Source organism: Leptidea sinapis, chromosome 26 (genome assembly GCF_905404315.1).
Source record: "Leptidea sinapis chromosome 26, ilLepSina1.1, whole genome shotgun sequence".
Classification (NCBI taxonomy): Eukaryota; Metazoa; Arthropoda; class Insecta; order Lepidoptera; family Pieridae; genus Leptidea; species Leptidea sinapis.
In genome coordinates, this window is record NC_066290.1 from 6761705 (window position 1) to 6782155 (window position 20451).

The 20451-nt window shown below is 35.1% G+C and overlaps 4 protein-coding genes across 4 annotated transcripts in view; all 4 read left to right on the top strand.

The window, feature by feature from the left end:
• LOC126972545 (serine/threonine-protein phosphatase 2A 56 kDa regulatory subunit epsilon isoform-like) overlaps positions 1-11167 on the top strand; it is a 30740-nt gene extending 19573 nt beyond the window's left edge. Inside the window, exons 6-8 of the mRNA XM_050819383.1 lie at positions 4457-4576; positions 7863-8092; positions 8901-11167. Of these exons, the coding sequence (XP_050675340.1) occupies positions 4457-4576; positions 7863-8092; positions 8901-9000 (450 nt within the window). The 3' untranslated portion in view covers positions 9001-11167. The remainder of the gene's footprint in view (positions 1-4456; positions 4577-7862; positions 8093-8900) is intronic.
• A 145-nt stretch (positions 11168-11312) lies between these two features.
• On the top strand, positions 11313-13719 carry LOC126972548 (type-2 histone deacetylase 2-like). The gene is made up of 2 exons (XM_050819392.1): positions 11313-12415; positions 12638-13719. The coding sequence occupies exons 1-2, from the start codon at positions 12244-12246 to the stop codon at positions 13711-13713; spliced, it is 1248 nt and encodes a 415-aa protein (XP_050675349.1). The 5' UTR covers positions 11313-12243; the 3' UTR covers positions 13714-13719.
• On the top strand, positions 13633-16235 carry LOC126972564 (uncharacterized). Its single transcript, XM_050819418.1, has 2 exons — positions 13633-14565; positions 16167-16235. The coding sequence occupies exons 1-2, from the start codon at positions 13755-13757 to the stop codon at positions 16205-16207; spliced, it is 852 nt and encodes a 283-aa protein (XP_050675375.1). The 5' UTR covers positions 13633-13754; the 3' UTR covers positions 16208-16235.
• A 942-nt stretch (positions 16236-17177) lies between these two features.
• On the top strand, positions 17178-18303 carry LOC126972566 (polyglutamine-binding protein 1). Its single transcript, XM_050819420.1, has one exon. The coding sequence runs from the start codon at positions 17365-17367 to the stop codon at positions 18199-18201; it is 837 nt and encodes a 278-aa protein (XP_050675377.1). The 5' UTR covers positions 17178-17364; the 3' UTR covers positions 18202-18303.
• Positions 18304-20451: the final 2148 nt, after the last annotated feature.

Consider the following 20451-nt stretch of genomic DNA (forward strand, 5'->3'; position numbering starts at 1 on the left):
TACATACGTATTAGTTGGTATTTTAATGGCTGCTGTGACATACATATACGTAGGTCACACTAAAAGTTTTGCGTAACTTAAAAAAACAACAATTTATAACCAAAATATTATGTTTATTGCTCTTCAAAGTACTCTCCTTTACATTTTACACATTTTTTCTTGCGATCAAACCATTTTTTAAATCAGGAGGACCACAGATCTGAAGGCATTTTTTTCTACGTGCTGATTGAACGCTATCACTGCCTCTTTGGAATTGGTAAAAGTGAAACCTCTCATCAAATCTTTGATTTTGGGGAAAATACAGAAATCACAGGGTCGCGGCGGGGCTATGCGCACATAGCAGGATAGGTGACGAGTTGTACTTTTACGGAAGCTAAAAATAGCACAGACTTAGTTTTGTTGGCCTTGTGTGAAGAAGCGTTGTCATGATGTAGAAGAACGCAGCTTTTTCGCGAACTTTTTTTTAACACCCTGGCTGGGTAAAGCTCTGAATTTGGCTCATACCAATCCCCAATAGTCCTCGAATTGTCTCATAGGTAATTCGCAGGTTTTCTTCAATTAGCCGCTTACCAGTAGCCACATTATTTTCGTTGACGGCAATTGAAGGCCGCCCTTCACGAAATTCGTCGTGCAAAGAAACCCGACCTCTCTCAAATTCAGCAAACCATCGCCTCACGGTGAAGACGAGCGGCACAGTCTTGCGGAGAGAGAGAACTTTTAAAATCATAAAAAATCATCGCTTTAAAATCTTTTCGACTTAATTCCATTTTCGTTGCCTACGTAGAACTTTAATGCGTGATAAAAAACAATTCCCTCCATCCTGACAATTGTTTTTTTTTTATTACTAAGAAGGTTGCAACGTTTATAACAATATAACTTTCTTTACATTTCGTTTACTCTGATATTTCGTTTAAAAAAGAATGTAAAATTCGAAATTCAAATAGTTCCGATTAGCTAATGTGCCCCATGTATACAAAACAATCATATAATCTGTCATCGTTATGGCGACGTTCGTAAGGAACGTTTTTGTTAGAGCGTATTGTCTCCCGAGTTTTCAAATGCTACCACGAAAAGGTCTTTTCATTTTACGGATTAATACAGCTGATAAGCTAATAAAGCTATCGATGCTATTCTTAATTGATTCTCGTGGAATACTCTCCCACTGCGCAGCAAATACATTCCTTAGCTGATGTTTTGCGGAGTTGGCTCCACCGATCTTACTCTTCGTTTTAGAACATCCCAAATGTGTGCTCTAGGACTTCGAGCTGGCCAATCCAAACGACGAATTCCTATTTCTTGAATATACGCTTCCTCATCGCCAGAACGGCGAGAGCGAGCGTTATCGTTCATAAGAATTATAGTATCTCCAAGAAGCGTTAATGCGGGTAGTGCGTAAGGAATTAGGACTTATTTGTCCGGTGTGCATTCAAAGTCCCGTTTTCTATGAAGACTAACTCCTTACGGTCTAATACATTAACGCTACCCAAAACATAACTGAGCCTCTACCATAAGGGTTTATTTCTTCAAAGAAAACTTTAATAATGAGAATAATACTAGAGTTATTCTCGGATGACCCAGTCAGACCAAAGCCTAGCAACTTTGTGCTCGTGGAGTCATTTAGGACCACGGGCTGGACGGCGACTGTATGCATATATTGGCAGCGAGAAGCCTCCTCCTGACAGTTAAGCTGGTTTGCACATCTCTCACTTCCTCTAGGGTCTTTCTGAGGTCAATATAAGAAGATTTGCGGTTTCTTAATGCATGGTTCACCAGGAAGCGTCGTCATCTCGACCTTCTGTGCATGGTTTTCTTCCAGATCCAGACCTTCTACTAACGGAACTAGTTTCTTGATATCGCTGCCAAGTCCTCATCCTCTGGCCAGTCGAACGACTCAAATTTAGCCGCTAATTTACAGCTCAAATAGTGCTATAATTTTACTCGCTGTTATCGTTCTATCAACCATTTTAGAGACCGCTAAATAATGGTATCAAAACTTAAAAATATCAAGGAAATAGGATAATCCGACAGTAATTGGGTTTTTGAAAAAAATTTTTTTTTGTGATAAATGGAAAGATTATATATTAGTTTTATAACAAAACTATTTTTTTTTTTCGCAATAATTCAAAAGTTATTTCAAAATAAAAAAAAAATTTTTGAATCCAGTACCGAAGACACGCCGACAACTCCCGAACAAACCCGAGCGCGTGTGACGTCATAATGTTAGTTTTCACTCATTGCAGTTGATAGAAAAATAATAAATACAGTGTTTTGATCTATTTAATTTTGTTGTCATTATTAAATATTTAAATTTATATTAAAAATGTCGAACCTCAAAAGTTATCGTTCTTGTTTTGTACCATTATGTAAGAATACTACAAAGGCAACTCCTGATAAAATGTTTTTAAATGTTCCCCAAGATGACAAACGTCGAAATAAATGGTTTCAAGCAGTGCACCGTGATAATCCCCAAACAAAATCGATTTTTTTTTTGACTTTTCATTAATAGTTAAAGTAACTGAATAAGCTTTACTCCGAACTCGGTGTTCTGGACATACCCGTCCTTTCACAATACAAATATTATTTTTACGACTTAGTTGAACATAACCTATAGCTTTGTCGCCGTAACTCTCACGCGATGCTCTGCAATTTATGAAATAAATAATTATATTTAATGTAATGGAGAATAAATAATTAAATATTTTCATTTATTATATTATTTTTTAACAAACTTACCTTGATGCCTTGGCACCTCGAACTTCAGCAGAATTAAACCGAACGTCATTTTTTAAAAAATCGGTGATCATAAATATATCAACATCAGGAATATTATCAGACTTTGCCTTAATAAATCCTTTATCACACATAGCTAATCGAAACCAACTAACAACTCGTATTTTAGCAATAAATTTTTAATATTATTGTCTAGACACGTGTAATAGCCGTAAACGCTGTACTGTTATTAAATAGCTATAACATTATGACGTCACAACTATGGTGACCAATCATGGCGCGTTTATAGTCACGTGATTTTTATTTAAATTTCATCAATTTTTAATTGTATATAATTAATTGAAAAAAATTTTTTTTGAAGTTTTTTGCATTAAATATCAATATTATTAATAATAAAGTTTTAAAATACATAAAAAAAATCAATAATTTTTTTTTTTTCAAAAACCCAATTCTCTAAAAATAATTCAGAGTTAATACGATCTATCAACGATTCCCGCCACGACACGAAAATAACAGCAATTTTTGTTAATGTACTGTCTTAAATTTGTATTTGGAATAAACTTTTTTAAGCACCACTTCATAATAATTGTGACGGTAATAATCTCAAATGATAAAAACCTCTTTTGGTATTGTATTTTCTAAAGGGACAGGAAAAAATCAAACTGCCCGTTTTATTTGCGAATGAGTTTACATTATAGTCTATATTATTATGAGACTCACAAATAATTTGGATTTCTATTGGTAACAGAATTTCTAAAATCGGTTCAGTAGATCCAGAGATTAATTAGTACCCTCTACAAACTCCAAAATTTTGTCTTTATAATATTAGTACTTAGTAGGTATAGATAGATTTTGTATTCTATTTTTTTCAAAATTTATTATTTTCATTCTTTATATTAAAGTAAGTAAGTATTTAAGAGTAAAAAACTAAAAGCAATTAGTTCGCACACACTTGCCCATAAAGTGAGTCTTATTACATCGCTTCTAGAGCCATAAACCGAACTAAACACACACATGCATAATAATATTACACACTAGTGCATAACAGAATTATCCCTACAACGTTAAGTTAACACCTAACTGCAAATTATTTAACCGGGATATTTTTTTTTGTAGCAACTAAAGAGGTTTTATGCCGTTAAAACTACATTAACATTTTTGTAATAAATAAATGTGTTTCCAATTAAAAAACAAAGAAAAATATTTATTATTATTAAATTTGTTCTGATCAAAATTTTATGAAAGCTGCGGGACACAAACCCACGACCTCTGGCGTTCCGTGCCGGTGCTCTAACCAACTGAGCTAACCGTTCGAACGACGTATCGTCATAAAATCTTGTATGCTTTGTTCAACTCTCAGGTTGTGGCTTCATTTACAGGATGTACTTTACAGTTGATAACCTGCTGAATCCTAATATTTGCATATTAGGAAATTGACTTGAGATGTCGCGATGTCAAGAGTAAATCTAAACAATTTATGTTTTTTAAAGTGATAACCCTCACTTCACAAATTGTGTTTTTAAAACTTTATTTGTGTTAATCATAGAAGTGAGGGTTATCACTTAAAAAAATATTACAAATTGTTTACTGTACATGTTTATTTATTCCCCGCAAGTGTGTTGATGAATTGCGTATGAAACTCGACAGCAACTTGGCTCACTTGTATCATAATATACTATTTCATAAAGTACAATTAATTCACCGCCGTGTACGTCACTGTATACAGGTTATGTTCCTTGGTGAGATTGAAGAAATATTGGATGTCATCGAGCCGGCGCAGTTCGTCAAAATACAAGAGCCATTGTTCAGACAAATAGCGAAATGTGTGTCCAGTCCTCATTTTCAAGTAAGTAGCTACAAGTTTCCTCTATGTACAATACGAAATGGTATAAATATGAAGGGCGCCGTAGCTAGTGAAATTACTGGCCAAATGAGACTTGACATCTTATGTCTCAAGGTGACGAGAGCAGTTGTAGAGCCGCTCTGAATTTTTAGTTTTTCAAGAATCCTCAGCGGCACTGCATCGTAGTGGGCAGGGCATCTCAATTACCATCAGCTGAACGTCGTGCTCGTCTCGTCCCTGATTTTCATAAAAAAAATATATTTGATAGAAAGAAATATATTTATTTGTAACAAACACAATATTTACATAATATTGTAATAGAAAAAAGATTTATAAAAAAAAAAACAATTTACAATTTGGAGTGTTTGTCATAAAATGGTCACACTTCAGCATAATGCTGATTACCGTCGCAACCAGCGCTGATCTTCCAGTGGGACCACTAAATGACGCCACACACGAATGCCATAAGTAGCGCACGCCTTTCTAATTACACTTTTTACACGTTTTATCTTAGGTAGCGGGTTCTTCGTTAACATTAACTCATGTAACTATAGTTCAAGATAATATTATACATACAGAAATTTTAACAAGCAAACTAGATTGCACTGGTGTCTATAGTTAACAGTTCCTCTTTTTTTTTTTGGTGCTCAAAAATAAATATCTTTAATTTAGCTTTAAAACTAGGTAATAAACTACGTTTGTGTTTGTGTAACTAATTGTGGTGACACATGAGCTTTTGATATATTAGCCACAACAGTCAAATATGGTCAAGGTTGCCTCGTGACAAAGGAGAATGTCTATAGGAAGCCCTTGTCCAATGAGACACACAGATGGATTTCGAGGCTGAAGATTAGTTTAAGTCTTTATTGTGATGTTTCAGTCAAGGCTTATTTTATATTATGCATCTCGTTCCAATTGGTCCAGTCCATTTTGTTGTTTCTAAGGTCAATCTTTTATCATGTAACCTTGCAATAAGACCTGCCCATTTCCATTTAAGGCGACACTAAATGCCAGCGACCTTGAGCGATATGAGTTCACGGCTGCCGGCCCGCCACCTATGTAACAAAGCCAATATTTTCAAAATTGGAAAACATTTTGTATGCTTACAATTCTCGTTATTCACTATTAATATGAATAAATGAACCTACACAAAAAAGTACAAGCTATAAGAATAACTTTTCTGAGAGAAGTACCAAAAAATGCGTCACGCCATGCCAAAAAACTTGTTTAACTTCAAAGAAATGTGGTAGTTCAAAAGGGCTCGGCAGTGTTAGCTATAACCAACAGCAAGCATTAGCAACCTACAAATTAGATTTAAGGATATGTGTAACAGGATTAAGTAGTGTTCATAGCTCGAAATGCTATACTTTCACCACAAAACTTGTCTAAAAACACCATGTTTGCGTGTTTTCTGCTTACTCTTCGCCTTAAGTTTAAGACAGTGTATAAGTGTGATCTGTGAGTTTTGTTTCATATATCAACATTTTTATATTTTTTTTATCTTTATTCGTTTCAGGACACTTCTTTTCATTCCATGCTGGCAGGACAGATTTCGTCAATTGTTTTCTTAGTGAATACCCATGTATGACTTGTGTATGTGATATAGTCAGTCAAGGCTTAATTAATTGTTATTAATGTAAATCTTATTTTCCACCTTTTGGGCCACACTTTAGCTACTCTAGAAACTTTTATGTTCTACTCAACTGTTGTTTGACTTTACTGCCTTTTAAGCCTGTGTCTTCAGTTAAACAATATAGCAAGCTGTTAACCCAAAAAGTTGCGGGTTAGACAATTCTTCTGCAGTTGTATGACTCACAAAATATTTTAGTGAATTGCAGACTGTGTTAAGTCAAGATTTTTTGGCCTCAACTAAGTGAATCAATTTAATCAAAATTAATTATGTGGGTAGTGATCACCTATCATTATCCTCATGTCCAATAGTGACATTATAATGACAGGTACGAGGGCGGCACTGAAAATTTCGGGAATCAAGGAAGTGACACAACATTAGTATTTAAAAATGTATTTATTGCTTCTCGAAGTATTCTCCGCGAAATCTGACACATTTTTTATACGATGGAACCAATCATTGAAGCAACCATTCCAATTGGAAGTTGGGGTCTCCAAAATGGCCGTTTAGTAGGCGTCCACAGCTTCTTCAGGTGATGAAAATCTCTGACCACGCAATTTATTTTTTATTTTAGGGAAAGTATAGAAATCATTAGGGCTTAGGTCGGGGCTGTACGGTGGATGGTCTAATAATTCTGTTTTCTTGTTGTAAAAACTCTTTTGTTCTGTGCGCGGTGTGTTGCAGTTCTCTTTACGGAGTTCAGAAACGACCTGTGGCAAACAAATGCTAGCATACCATTCTGCATTAACCGTTCTTTGTCCCTCAAGAGGAATACTCGCAACATGGCCGGTTTTTAGAGACAAACGTGGCCACCATTTTTTTTGCAACACTCCGTGAACGAACAATTTTTGTTGGCTTTAACTCATTTTCGAACACCCAAACTCGTGACTGGATTTTTGTTTCGGGTTAGTACGTGTGTATCTAGGATTCGTCGCCTGATACGATGTTGTATACATCATTTGAGGATCCTGCGTGGAATCTTTCGAGAGTTCTGACGCACCAAGTAACGCGAGCCGCTTTTTGCTCTTCACAGAGCAAATGCGGTATCCATCGGGAAAACAACTTTTTTAGACCTAATTGTTTACGCAAGATTATTTGTATTTGACTCATGCCAATGTCTAAAGTTGCCTGAATTTCTCGGTATGTCACATGTCGATCTTCCTCAATCAGCTTACGCATAGCATCAACGTTTACTTTGGTAACTGCAGTTTTTGGACGACCTTGACGGGGATCATCACTGAGCTTGACTCGTCCACGTTGAAATTCAGCAAACCAGCGATAAATTGTGGTTTTGGATGGGGCTTCATCACCAACTGCAGAAATCATCCGGTCAACACACTGATTTTGTGTTAAACCACTTTGAAAGTCATAATAAATCATCGCTCTAGAATTTTCTCGAGTCAATTCCATTTTCTCAACGACTAAACAAGTTTGACACGACCTTGTGACGAGACCGAGAATCTTTGTTTAAATAAATAAATGGTATTCGATTTTTAAAACCAAGGAGTTTTCAATTAAAAAGAGTTTAATATGACAGGAACAGTGGAAATATTCCATTCCCGATACTTTTAGTGCAGCCTATGTATTACTTAAATGTTACAATAGACGTGCTAAAAATATGTTTTGCTAGTTCTTTATTACGTGCTTTTCAATTTTCAGGTGGCTGAAAGAGCATTGTACTATTGGAACAACGAATATATACTGTCTCTGATTGAAGAGAACAACCAAGTGATAATGCCAATAATGTTCCCTGCCCTGTACCGGATGAGCAAGGAGCACTGGAATCAGACCATAGTGACATTTATTTACAATGTGCTAAAAACGTTCATGGAAATGAATTCCAAACTCTTTGATGAGCTCACTGCTAGCTACAAGGCGGAAAGGCAAAAGTATGTATTCATAATTATATTCGTTTTTTATGTTTCTGATTACTTATATATTGCCTTATATTATTACATCTGTGATTAAGGTTATCAACGTTTCTTGGGAAATATAGTATTTTTAAAAATAATTTATATTAGATATTGAATAAACATTTAAAATTTTTGTACCCAGACCCAAAAGCGCTCATCGCACTGAGCCAATTAACCAAAAAGAAGAAGAAGTAGTGCAATATGGGTAGAAACTTTGTCTGTGACAGACATATGGTACTACTATTTTAATACCCCGACATGTATACTGGTACTGTTGTGTTCTCATTGAGTCTTAGGGATCCGATGATATATAAAATACACATCAGATTTTCCATGTAAAGTCTATAGCAGTATATTATATGGTACAAACATACTTAACTTACGAATATATGATTGCTAATCTCGTCAACATAATTTAAAAAAAAAGTGTGTCTAAGTATGCAAAATTGGCTTTAAATTTTAAGATGCTCGCGCATCACTGTAATACAAAAGTAACAGGCTGAAGTTTGCGTCATTCGTTTTTTTTTTGGTTTCTTCGTCCATTATTAGGACAAGCAAAGGATTCAAAAGCCGTATTAATTATTTAATAATCAATCATCTTTTTAAACCAAGATTTTTACGAAATTGGTCTTCCTAAAAACGTACAATAGAACGAGGAATAAATCATTTTAATGATTTTTCCTTCATTAGGCCAAAGAAGTATAACTTCTTGCGTGCATACATAAGTACACACACACTTTTTTTTTCTATGAGTGTTTATTGAAAGAAGTGTTTCGAATTTTAGAGAGAAAAAGAGAGAGAAAGAGCGCGACGAGTTGTGGAAGCAGCTGGGAGAGATGGAAATAAGTAGCAAGCGACAGCACGCGCCCGCACTCGCCAAGTGATGCCGTCTGCGAGTAGATAATGCGATCGTAATTATATACCATCCTTCCACACCTTATGTTATAGTTGTCATCGCCTTGTTTCTACACGTAATGGAGGACATGGTAGACGTCGTGGTGCCAACAGTCGCTCTGACCTGTGATCATGGCTGTTTACCAATGGACACTCTATGTCATCGCAACTCATACACAGAACAGAGAAAAAGATCTACGAAATATTGACAGTTGCAGTCACCACCCAGATTTTATATGTTATCTTTGCCTAGTTTCTTTTCAAAATGAAGAAATTGATGGTTATGATGTATGGGCTGATGGTTGGTTCGGAACCTCAAGTGTTAGAGTTTGAGAGATTGTTTAAAAAACTTACGCTTTTTTTTTGTTTCAAGTCAGTTACTAATAAAAATGATAGATTTTAGAATGAAGCTGGAATACAAAAACACTCGGGGTACGGATCATTGGGGTAATTGTCAACTATGTTATGTATATTGAGTTTGTCAATTGCAACTTGACATGACGTTAATTTAATTCTATTGTAAAGTATGGTTATAGTTTGTCGTTAGAGTTATCGCTTTGTTTTACGTGTAACCCCCGACGTAGACTGCATGACATTTCCAATCCTTTTCTCGGCTCTGTGTTCGTGTACCTTTTGTATGTCCAACCGTCGCCAGTCCGCCGGGCGGATCTTTATAAAGGACTCTACCCACTACAACGTATCAGACCATGACCGTGCCATGAACGTGTCAGGCAAAAAAATATTCTCTGTATTAAAAAGTATGAGACCATGCCAACTAGCCCGTTCCGTTACCGACCAGCACCGTAGCGTGCCATGCATGGAGCGGCAAGTATTGTCGGCGAGAATATTTTGCCGGTGGCTATACGCTCTGTGCATGACACGCGACGTTGCCACACCGGTGCGTTGAGTGAATTGATACGCTCTAGTGGGCATAGTAGAGCCTATCGTGTTGCTTGTCGTGTCTGATACGTTCATAGCACGGTCATGGTATGATACGATGCAGTGGGTAGAGTTCTTAACGATGCGTTCCAAGTAAGAATAGACGTTATCCCTCGCCATTTTAAATGTCACCGTTCCAAATCTTTGAATACATAGTTTAATATGTATTTCTGCCTTTTTTTTGTTATCAAGTGGTATGAACTTTAAGCCTATTCTTATTTGGAATCCATTATATACTAGTATTTTATATTTGTTCATGTAGAACACTAGATTACGTTAGGAATTTTTTAATATTGTTAAATTGTTTAAATAATTTAAATTTGTATGTATTGATTACTGATGCCTGATTGATTGATTGGTTGTATTGCATTTTGGAGCGTCGACTTTGATAATCGGGCACCCAGCTTTCGGCTGAATGGTTGTACAAAAAAAAAAATCTAAGACGTAATTCGTTGTATGTGAGTTCCGGTCACCAGCTTGTGTCACGTGGACTAGTTGATAACGACATAATATGTATGTAAGGTAGCGTAGCGGAGCGGCTGGAACTCGCGCCTAGATTGTTCTATGAACTTTTGTTTCATTAGATGCTGATTAAAAAGAATGTAATTTAATCGTACTTTCATTTTGTATAGATACATAGTGTAAATAGGCATTTATTTATTATAAATTGATAGCTGTGCGAGTTTTACACATGGCGGGAGCGGGAGAGCCGCCATGTTGCGCACGCGCTCGCAGCTCGGCGTCACCGGGAACGTTCATTGGATTGTATCGGAGTAGAACAATGCTAAAGTAGATATAATAATTTTTAAGGGAATAGTCATTAATTTGTATGATATTGCTGTAGCTATTAATTTTTCTATCGTCACTCGTAGCGCGGGCGCCTCTGTATATACGGTTCGCGTCCGGCAGCCTAGCGGGACACTGCGTATGTATCTATGTACACTATGGAGATGTTTGTTATGTAAAATGTATTAACATTGCAAAAATTATATGATCTTATATATAAATTACTATTATAGTACACAGTATGGAAATAAAAAAGTTGACTCACATAAATTGAATTGTTTAAGTATGTACGTGTAAGGTTTATATATTATAGTGTCGCACTGAGCGCTTCTTCTCGCCTCGCCTGCCCCGCCCCGACTAACTCGACACAGAGACTAACATTTTAATATTGTTGTTCCGGTACGCGAAATACATAACAAATTTTCACATTAATAGTTTTTTATTTTAGTTGCGCATGCCATTATCTAGACCAAGTATAATGTTTTATATCAAACACGCCCTTTTAGTTTCCGTTAAGTAACTTTTTACACCAACAGTAATATTAGAGCTTTGAATGCATACTGAAAATATACCGAATTGCTGTCTTTTAATAAATACCTAAAAAAGAAGCCCGCTGAGTTTCTTTCGCCTGTTCTTCTCAGGTCTGAGGCATATAATTCGAATGGGTGGTAAATGTTGACATTCAATTAGTGATTACAAAAATATATTTTTAATAAAAATTTATGTGTTGATTTTGTCGTCTTAGTAAACAGCCGTTCTTTAGCCTCATCTCCCCAAAAAGCCTGCTTCCGTGCAGAAATAATTTTTATGATAACTATACGAATGGATAATTACTGCACAAACTTAAATTGGCTCAAACATATATGAAAACACACATGTGAAAATTTAGTTCAAATGAATTCAAATTTCGAATTTGGTTATATTGTATCCAACACACACTAATAAATAAGAAAGATAAACTCTTCTCAGTGATCAACAAGGTTGTAGTTATAGAATACTGTTGTAATGTTCTAAAAAAACTATTATTATATTATATATTTTGAGAATTGAATATACTAATAAATGCGATATCCATCATCAAATTTAACACTTTGCTCAAACATTGTGCGCGGAGGACCATATTCGTGAGAATAAGCATTTTATTCCACAGATAGGTTGTGAAAATATGTTTGGTAAAAAACTATTGACGAATTCTTCTAACCGTACACCATCTTTACTAGATAATTATCTGGTATAGGTATATACCCTTAGCACATAATAATTATTACGTTAAATAACTTAAAAAAATCTATCTCCACGTGTCCTTGAAAGGCTCATGAACTCTACATATTCAGGTCTAATCTAAGTCTGAGTGAATCGATTTTTGCTGATCAAGATAACATGCCATTACCATAACTACCAACACCAAACAAACGCACTGCATTTAATATTGTACTGTATTTGACTTATGACTAGTCAGTACAGGTGCTATAAATATTTTTATTATAAGTTTAGAAACACTAAAAAACATGAGTTACCGAAATTCGCGAATATATACTGCTCCTGTACCAAAAATGCCCCAAGGACTCGTGGAATTAATAGAAGGGCTTACAAAAGAAGTACTTAAGGCAAACCCTACTAATATATACGAGTTTTGCGCGGATCATATGGATAAGTTGATACAAAAGAGACATGTGAAACGTGAGTATTTTAAATTCATATTTGAATTAAGATTAAATCTCATTTTCTTCCAAGGACCTCTGGCATCGTGTATCTTATAATTCCGTATGTATAAATTGTTTTGAGTACCTAAATTATTCTTATTTATCTATTATGCGTCCTTTTTTGCGATAAGTTATTTTTCATTCTTAGTTATTATCGTACTGGTAATAATATAAAAAAAGTATGTATAAAAAATTCCAGCAGCCTCAATTACAATGCCACTCGACAAAAGGGTTTCAAGGGCTCAACAAATAATCAGACAAAGAGAGAAAATACGACAAGCAAAATATAATGAAATGCTAAAAAACAAAGGACAAAATTTATTAGATCAACAAGGCACAGATTTTAAGTTACCTAATGAGTCTTTCCATTATTTACCAGAGAATATTGTTAAAGTACCAATTGAAGAATTTAATAGTGAAAAGCAAATTGAAATATCAACAGTATCCTCATCAGGTAATAAATTACATGGTGCTGAGAATAATTCTAGTATTGTGACTATTAATTTAAACCCTGACAAGGAAATTCATTCAGAGAGGAGTGAAGGAAACGCTTCAAAGCAGGATCTTGTGAATAACGAGAAGGAAAAGTCAGAAAGTCGTGATATAAATCTGACCTCGACAAGTGGAGATGATAATATTATATGTTTAACTAAAGATCCAGAAATTAATCAGTGCTTGGAAAAGCTACATATTTACCAAAATACTATATCAGGTGACACAACAAGCCATTTAGATAGCTCCCAAAATGCTGAGTCGTCCAACAATAAATTAGATATTGAAAATATACAGACAATTAATGTCAATGTTAACTTTATTACTAGTGATCACAGCTGTTGCAGTGATAATAATAATGAAGACCATGATGATATAAAACAAAGTTATAGTTCTCCTGGTCAGGAGTATGGTCATACTGAGATACCACAAAATCAAGAAGCCATAAAAATAGTATCAGATTCTAATGAAATATCTGCAACAGATAGTTCAGAACATGATAAGGGTGAATCAATCGATTCTTCATTCGAGAAAATTAGTGATGAAGGAAACCATTCAAAGTCCATTGATATTGATACAAAATACCTTGATGATGAATTTCAATCAAATATTATGGACCTGGAGACAGCAGCTATAACAATACAAAAAGTTTTTAGAACTTTTCTCTTTAAACGTAAAACTACTAGTCTGGATGATGCTACAAATGTTGACATAAACCTATTTATAAATGATACCAATGTGCAGGTTGGTATTTTGCCTTTTTTCACGCAACGATTCCTATAGGTTATGTTCTGCCTTATTCTATTTTTCAGGTTGATCCTGTTATGAACATTAATAAAGATCGACGTGGTATTAGTAGAATGGATACTGTGTTGCAAACTGTTAATGAGGAAAAGTCTCTATCACTATCTACAGATGATTCCTCTACGTTATCCAGTGCTGCAACTATAATTCAAGCTCATATACGAGGATTTCTTGTTCGAAGTAAATTAAGTAATAATAAAGTACAGAGTTCATTATCTCCAGCTGATTCTGATGGCTTTTCTGGGACTTCGCTAGAAGTTGATGGTGATCAAACAAAAGGGAAAACTGTTCTGAATATTCATATTGTACCCGATAGGGGACATTTTACGAGCCGAGATGAGAGTATGATTACGTCCGTGGAATTGTCGTTAGATGGTAGTCCACCCACTTCTATGAACTTGCACCCTTCGAGCTGTGATTTGACTGAACGCCGGAAACAATTGAAGAGGGAGGATGCTGTCCAGTCTGCCACACCACCAAGCAACAGTAGCAGCAAGCTAAGCGAAGATGTGGATTCTGTTAGAGAAATAGCTGCTTCAAATACAATAGATCAAAAATTATCAAATCGAGAATCACGTAGTTTAAACGAACGAGACTCGATAAGCAATGAAATTGTAACAGCTGTCGAAATAGAAGGCAAACATTTAAATCAGGAGGACTCTGAAGACTCCTTGACAAAGAGTGAGATAAATGTTGTAACGCCATTTGCTAAACATGATAATGGCGAACTTAATTTAGAATTGAACCGAGAGAGTTTGATGCATTCAAGTGAGCTTCACGAGGCAGTTGTACCTACACGGGTATCCCGGAGTGATAGCTCGGTCACCCGCGGTGAGTGAAGACATCCATATTTTAACAGGTGAAAAATATTTACATACTATTGAGGCCGTAGCATGATGCTTGATGCATAATACTTTGTATTTAGTTACTTGTGTTTTTGAGTCTATTAGTATACGGCCACATTAACGGGAAATTCTCGGCTGGGAAGTGTCAATTCGCTTGTATGTACGTTATGCTTTTTGCATTGCCAAGAATGTAGTTAAGTCCTGATTTCACGTTGTGCTTTGGTGCGTTTTGCAAGCCCTTAATAACTACACCTACCAGACGACCAGTCGGAAAATTTGTGTAAGGTAATACGACTAAAAATATTTTAGACCAAGAAGGTCTGTTTCATGATGCATACCCATATTTATTTTAGTAAAAAAAAACATAGATGTATCTAACGACTCCCTAGCGCTTAAACATTCTAACTGGGAAACATGTTCAAGAACCTGAATACCGGCGTCAGTTGTTGAAGATATAATCGTGAAACCTACGTGGACAAGTAAAGTTAAACAGCTGGCAGAAGTTATCTTGACTTTTGGACACACGAGTGATCACCGCCACCCACATTCTCTTACAAAACCAGAGGAATCATAGGAGAGTTGCCGGCCTTTAAGGAAGGTGTACGCGCTTTTTTTAAGGTACCCATGTCGTATCGTCCAGGAAACACCGCACAAGGAAGTTCATTCCGCAGCTTTGTGGTATGTGGAATAAAGTTTCTGGAAACCCGCACTGCGGAAGAACGCCACACATCCGTTGCATCCGTGCGTTGACTGGGAAAAAAATGGTTTATTGAACATGTCCCAAGATCGAACGTAACGCGAAATAATCCCGAAAACTTATTGCTAGGCAGTTGTGGCCGTACACTTACAGTATGTAGTTAAAATAAAGTTTGAGTGCAGTATTTAGTGTATAACACTAGTATTCGTTGTAGTTAATTGTTGACTTAAAACTAAATGAAAGGTCTCAATAATTGTAAACATAGCACACATTAGAAGATTGCTCAATATGCTTACACGCACTGATTTTTATGTTATTTATATATTAGTGAAGGTAAAATAAAGAAAGGAAGTAATAATGTAAGTTCCACTGAACTCTATAGTATCAGATCATTGGAATTATTGTTATCATGAGTGAGTTCCCTTTTTTCCCGCAACTGGATGTTTTTCTTCTTATTATCAGCATTTAATTACTTGGGTTCGCGCTGCCAACCATCTCCAATGTGTTATCTAATGCCACGGTTTTGAAGATGATGAACACGTTATAATATGAATCTTCTCAAAAATTCATCCAGTCGCAGGTGTTAAACCTAAAGGAGAAAACGATCTACTTGTTGTACCTGTTCCTGAAATCATTTGTGTTGGAATTGGATCTGAAGAAAAATATTTTCGGTGTTGTCTCAATTTCTATTTGTTTATCTTCACTATAATTTGAAACTGAATCGAAACGCAATGTGCTTAAAGACGTAATATTAAATATATATATATATATATAATCCGTTTTCTGAATGAAAAAATAATCAATAAATCTAGGATATTGCCATTGTTCTTAGTTGCTGCTGTGAGATAAAATTGTTTGTATTAAATAATATTTAAATACGCTCTTTTCAGAATTTCATAACGTGTTGGCGTTTTATTTGCTGTGGAATTGATACTTTACGTCGATAATCCAATAAGATCTTTATAATAATTAAAATGAACTTATAAAATACCTATGCTTTTATTTTCAATCCTACAATGTCGCACAACAGAAGCAGCGATGTTTCTCAATAATGAAACCAATAAAACTACCGATGGTCACTTTTTAATTCATAAGTTATCTAAAACCCTTTTTGTAAGGGGTTGCCGGCAGTTGAAAGCTTATGGTCCCTTAAGAAAATAGTATCACATGAGTGTGATTGATCACTGATTAGGACGTTTTAGGACACCTGGAATACGGACCTAAGTATCATAAAATGTATTTCCAAGTACGGTAGGTACTAGAATAGTAAATAATATAATAAAAAATTGTTTAGAAATAATGAAAAAAAAGTAGGTGGTCCTAAGTACCCAATGCCTAAAGAAAGTTTGAAAGAGAAATGATAAATATTATTGTTTTATATTTGTCGATGACATTTGGCGTTCGCTTCTACTAATTTTTTTTCTAAGGGAACCTCAAATGTCGTATGAGCAATAAGTACTATTCATGAAGGCGCACAGGGCCATCTCAAGTTGGAGGTAGATAGTATTCAAGATTTAATCTCTCGTAAATCTCTAATAAAATTACAATAATAATTATTTAAGACATGAGCAAAAACCTACGTACTACGTACCTACTTGTACTATTGTATATTATTTGGTTAAGCGTAAATAGTGATACTGTTGTCTCGTTCGCCGTCGGTGATGAACGAGTTTGAATTTTGAAACAGAAGAGTAACTCATTCGTGTAAAAATCTTAATTGTACTTAATGGAGATAAAAATTATTTAAAAACACCAGGGTGGAAAATATACATATACTTGGCTTCAGTCTTTAAAAAAACCGTACAAAAATATAACGCCGAAGTAACGGCTGTATGAGCTTGAACCCTTTGCCTGTAGTGTTAGCAATCGACGAAGTCAATAACAAAAAAGTAAAAAAAAAATCTAAATGCTAAATGACTGATTGACTGCGTGTTTAAAATTCATTATTTTGATTAAAAAAATCTTATTTCGATTCGATTGATTCATGATTGCTTGAGTTATATGAGTTATGTAAGTGGTGATGGTAAAGTAATGTTTAATAGTAATTAATTCGACTTCATTATCATTCTTACCAGGGCAAAAACCAATATGCCTTTACCTCCAGCATTAGCAGCTCGTCTTGCCCAACGGGGTATTTTAAAACCAAATTCAAAACCCACGATAACCGATTCAAAACAACCAGTGCAAGCTAATGAAGAAATAATAGCTGAAGATTATGATAGTAAACCAGAACAAATAGGTAAAGAACAATTTTGGGAAGGCATTGAAGGTGTAAATGTTGACCCAATAAAAGGCCATAAAGGATGCCCAAACAAGAATAACATTTATCACGAATGTTCTAAATTTTGTGTAAGGAAATGGAAGCACGGAAAAGTAACACCAAGTGAAAAATATTTAGAGGAAAAGCGAAGAGTTTTAGAATTGTGGCCTTTGCCAACAGGCTGGGAAGAGGCATATGATGAAGGTACAGGTTCTTTTTACTTCTGGAATGTTCACAATAATTTAGTGTCATGGCTACCTCCTTCACATCCTTGTGCTACTCCTTGTGAAAGTGCTGCACACTTACGTGAAGAAAGATTAATGAAAGAGGGTGATGAAAGTGATGAGAGTAGTGAGGAATCAGATCAAGAAGTGCCTCAGCAAAAAGTGAAAGAAAAGCGATATGAGAGAAAGGATCGTGACAGAGAGACAGTACATCATAGAGACAAAAAGAAACGAGTAAATAATGATTTAGATCCCATGGATCCATCATCATACTCTGATGTTCCACGAGGCTCATGGACATCTGGTTTAGATGCACATGCTAAGACTGGTGTAGATACAACAGCACCAGGCTGCCTGTATCAAATGAGACCATATCCTGCTCCAGGTGCCATATTGGCTGCCAATAATGCTCGAAAGCGCTCACCAAGTCCACCACAATAGTGGAATGTAAATCATTCCATAATATTCATCATGATCTTTTAAGTACTTTTCTATATTTTGTTGTCTGAAAGCTTTGTTAATTCAATTAAACTTCAAAAATAAGTATTTGTTGTTATTTTGACATCATTTTTTCTTTGCTATTTTCTTTTTGTTTCTGTGTTATGAAGCTGTATGACTACAGAAAATATGTTTTGCAATAAAAAGGTGGCAATGTGCAACTTGTTTAAAGACAATTTCTCAAATTAATGGTTAATGATAAAGTGTAAGTACCTACTTATTGTGGTTGATGCATTGAGAGTATATAATATAAATAATAATAGACTCATACTTGAATAATTATGCTTAACAGCTTTGGTAGTCCAAGACACCATCTTATACTCTCTAGTGATGTCCCACAACACTAGTAATGTGGCATACTCATAAGACATAACTTCCAATTATTTTATATACCTGTCCCTAAACATCAGGGGCGAGCATACCATATAGGCAATCCCTACCTTGTTCAGAACCTAACTAAATATAGTATTCAAACTTCTATTAATTCTAAACTACAGTATTGTATTCAATAGTACCTATTGAATATTCACTTATTAAACTATAGCATTAGATTGGCCAAATGGTCCGGAAACTATGTGCGTAACACAAACAATTGCAATATTTAGACCTCAAAACCCAGTACTGTCTGTACAGTTTTATCTACAGTGCCTACCTTCTAGAAAACCAATGCACGCCCCTGCTTAACATCTTTGTAATAACTGCACAATTAAACTAAAAGTTTAAGAGTCCATTAAAATGTTACAATTTAAGGACCGAATATTGCATTTTTTAGAGGACGCAATTTTATATTTGGGTCATGTGTGGGGGTTAATAGAAGCTTAACCTCAAGTTTGTGGGGGTCGCCACCTTTGTCCCCAGTCCGCCATCTTAGAAAAAGGGGTGAAAACACTTTTTTCGCGATATCTCGGAAACTGCGTCTTACAAAAAAATCGTTGACATAATTTATAGCAAATTTTTTCGCATACAAATATGTTTATGTAACTTTTTGCACTAAATTAAAGAAGTAATAAGCAAAAATGTGAGAAAATTTTCATTTTTGGTCTTTTTTTTTTATACATTTTACAAAAAAAATACTTTAGACCAATCTTGTAAGGTGACTGGGGGTAAGTCGAAAATGATTTTTGTTCAGATAAACAGTGTTGATTTGAAACTGTTGTGCAACAAAGGGATTCAAGTCAAATGTATAAAATGATGTTTTGGGTAAAAAGTATAGGCAACTTGTTTCTTTAAGGGTGACAGAAATCTATTTGAAACAAGATTTTATGAAAAAAACGTTAACAAAGTTGGTCTTAAGAAAAAAAATAAGTAGGGGAAAGATGAAATGCCGAAGGGGTAAGATTGAAATAGTGACTAAAATCGTTTTGAAGGTCATTATGTATATGTGGTGATCAAAATGCCTTCTGCTCTGATAACCTAAATAGCTTGAAAATCAGTTACATTGAAAAATTGCATTCTAAATGCAAGAAAAAATAATTTATCAAAAAAAATATATCGATCTTACGCCGTTGAAACGGTTGGCAGTCAGGGGTTCTGAACATGTTATGAAAAAATATTAAAAAAATTAATAATCATGCTCATGACTGTCAAAGCCTTAGTCGGGTCGATAAATAAAACACACGTTTTTATTTAGAACCACGTAGCGCACTCGTATTTTATTTTATAAAATAAACCACGAAACAGAACACAACTAAACATTATTAAAAATATTATCGTCACATATCCAAACATACATAGAGATATCATCTGCCTGAAGAACAGTTTGTGGAGGCTGAAATACGTTTTCCATTTTATGCTTTTCTATCCAGTGCTTGTAAGCTCTTGGATCATACTTATCGACTGAAATTATATAAAAGGACATATTCCAGTTTTTATAAAGCCGTTGATAATACTTTCAGATTTTGTATTATTCCGTACTTCTTCAAATAAGTTAGAGAATACTTTTTAGGTAGCTTCACACCAACGTTATGTCGCTGCCATTCAACTAACTTGGCATCCCAGCTAGATTATGTTTTCGTGCCAACTCAACCACTTTTATATCAACACGAGTGCTATGACCGTCGTAGACTAGGTACCAGAACTGGCCTTTCTTCACCGAGTCCTGGAATAAATACTTTTTCAATCTAATTATGGAATATTTCCGTTTCCATCCATCCCCTTTTACTAGCTGCGTAAGATAACTCAAAATTACGTGTG

What these genes read in the sequence shown, in the direction of transcription:
- LOC126972564 (XM_050819418.1), top strand. Translation starts at nt 13,755, where the DNA reads ATGAACATTAATAAAGATCGACGTGGTATTAGTAGAATGGATACTGTG. An exon ending in TGATAGCTCGGTCACCCGCG is followed by an intron (nt 14,566 to 16,166) that starts GTGAGTGAAGAC and finishes CGCTCTTTTCAG; the next exon opens with AATTTCATAACGTGTTGGCG.
- LOC126972566 (XM_050819420.1), top strand. Translation starts at nt 17,365, where the DNA reads ATGCCTTTACCTCCAGCATTAGCAGCTCGTCTTGCCCAACGGGGTATT.
- LOC126972548 (XM_050819392.1), top strand. Translation starts at nt 12,244, where the DNA reads ATGAGTTACCGAAATTCGCGAATATATACTGCTCCTGTACCAAAAATG. An exon ending in ACAAAAGAGACATGTGAAAC is followed by an intron (nt 12,416 to 12,637) that starts GTGAGTATTTTA and finishes AAAAAATTCCAG; the next exon opens with CAGCCTCAATTACAATGCCA.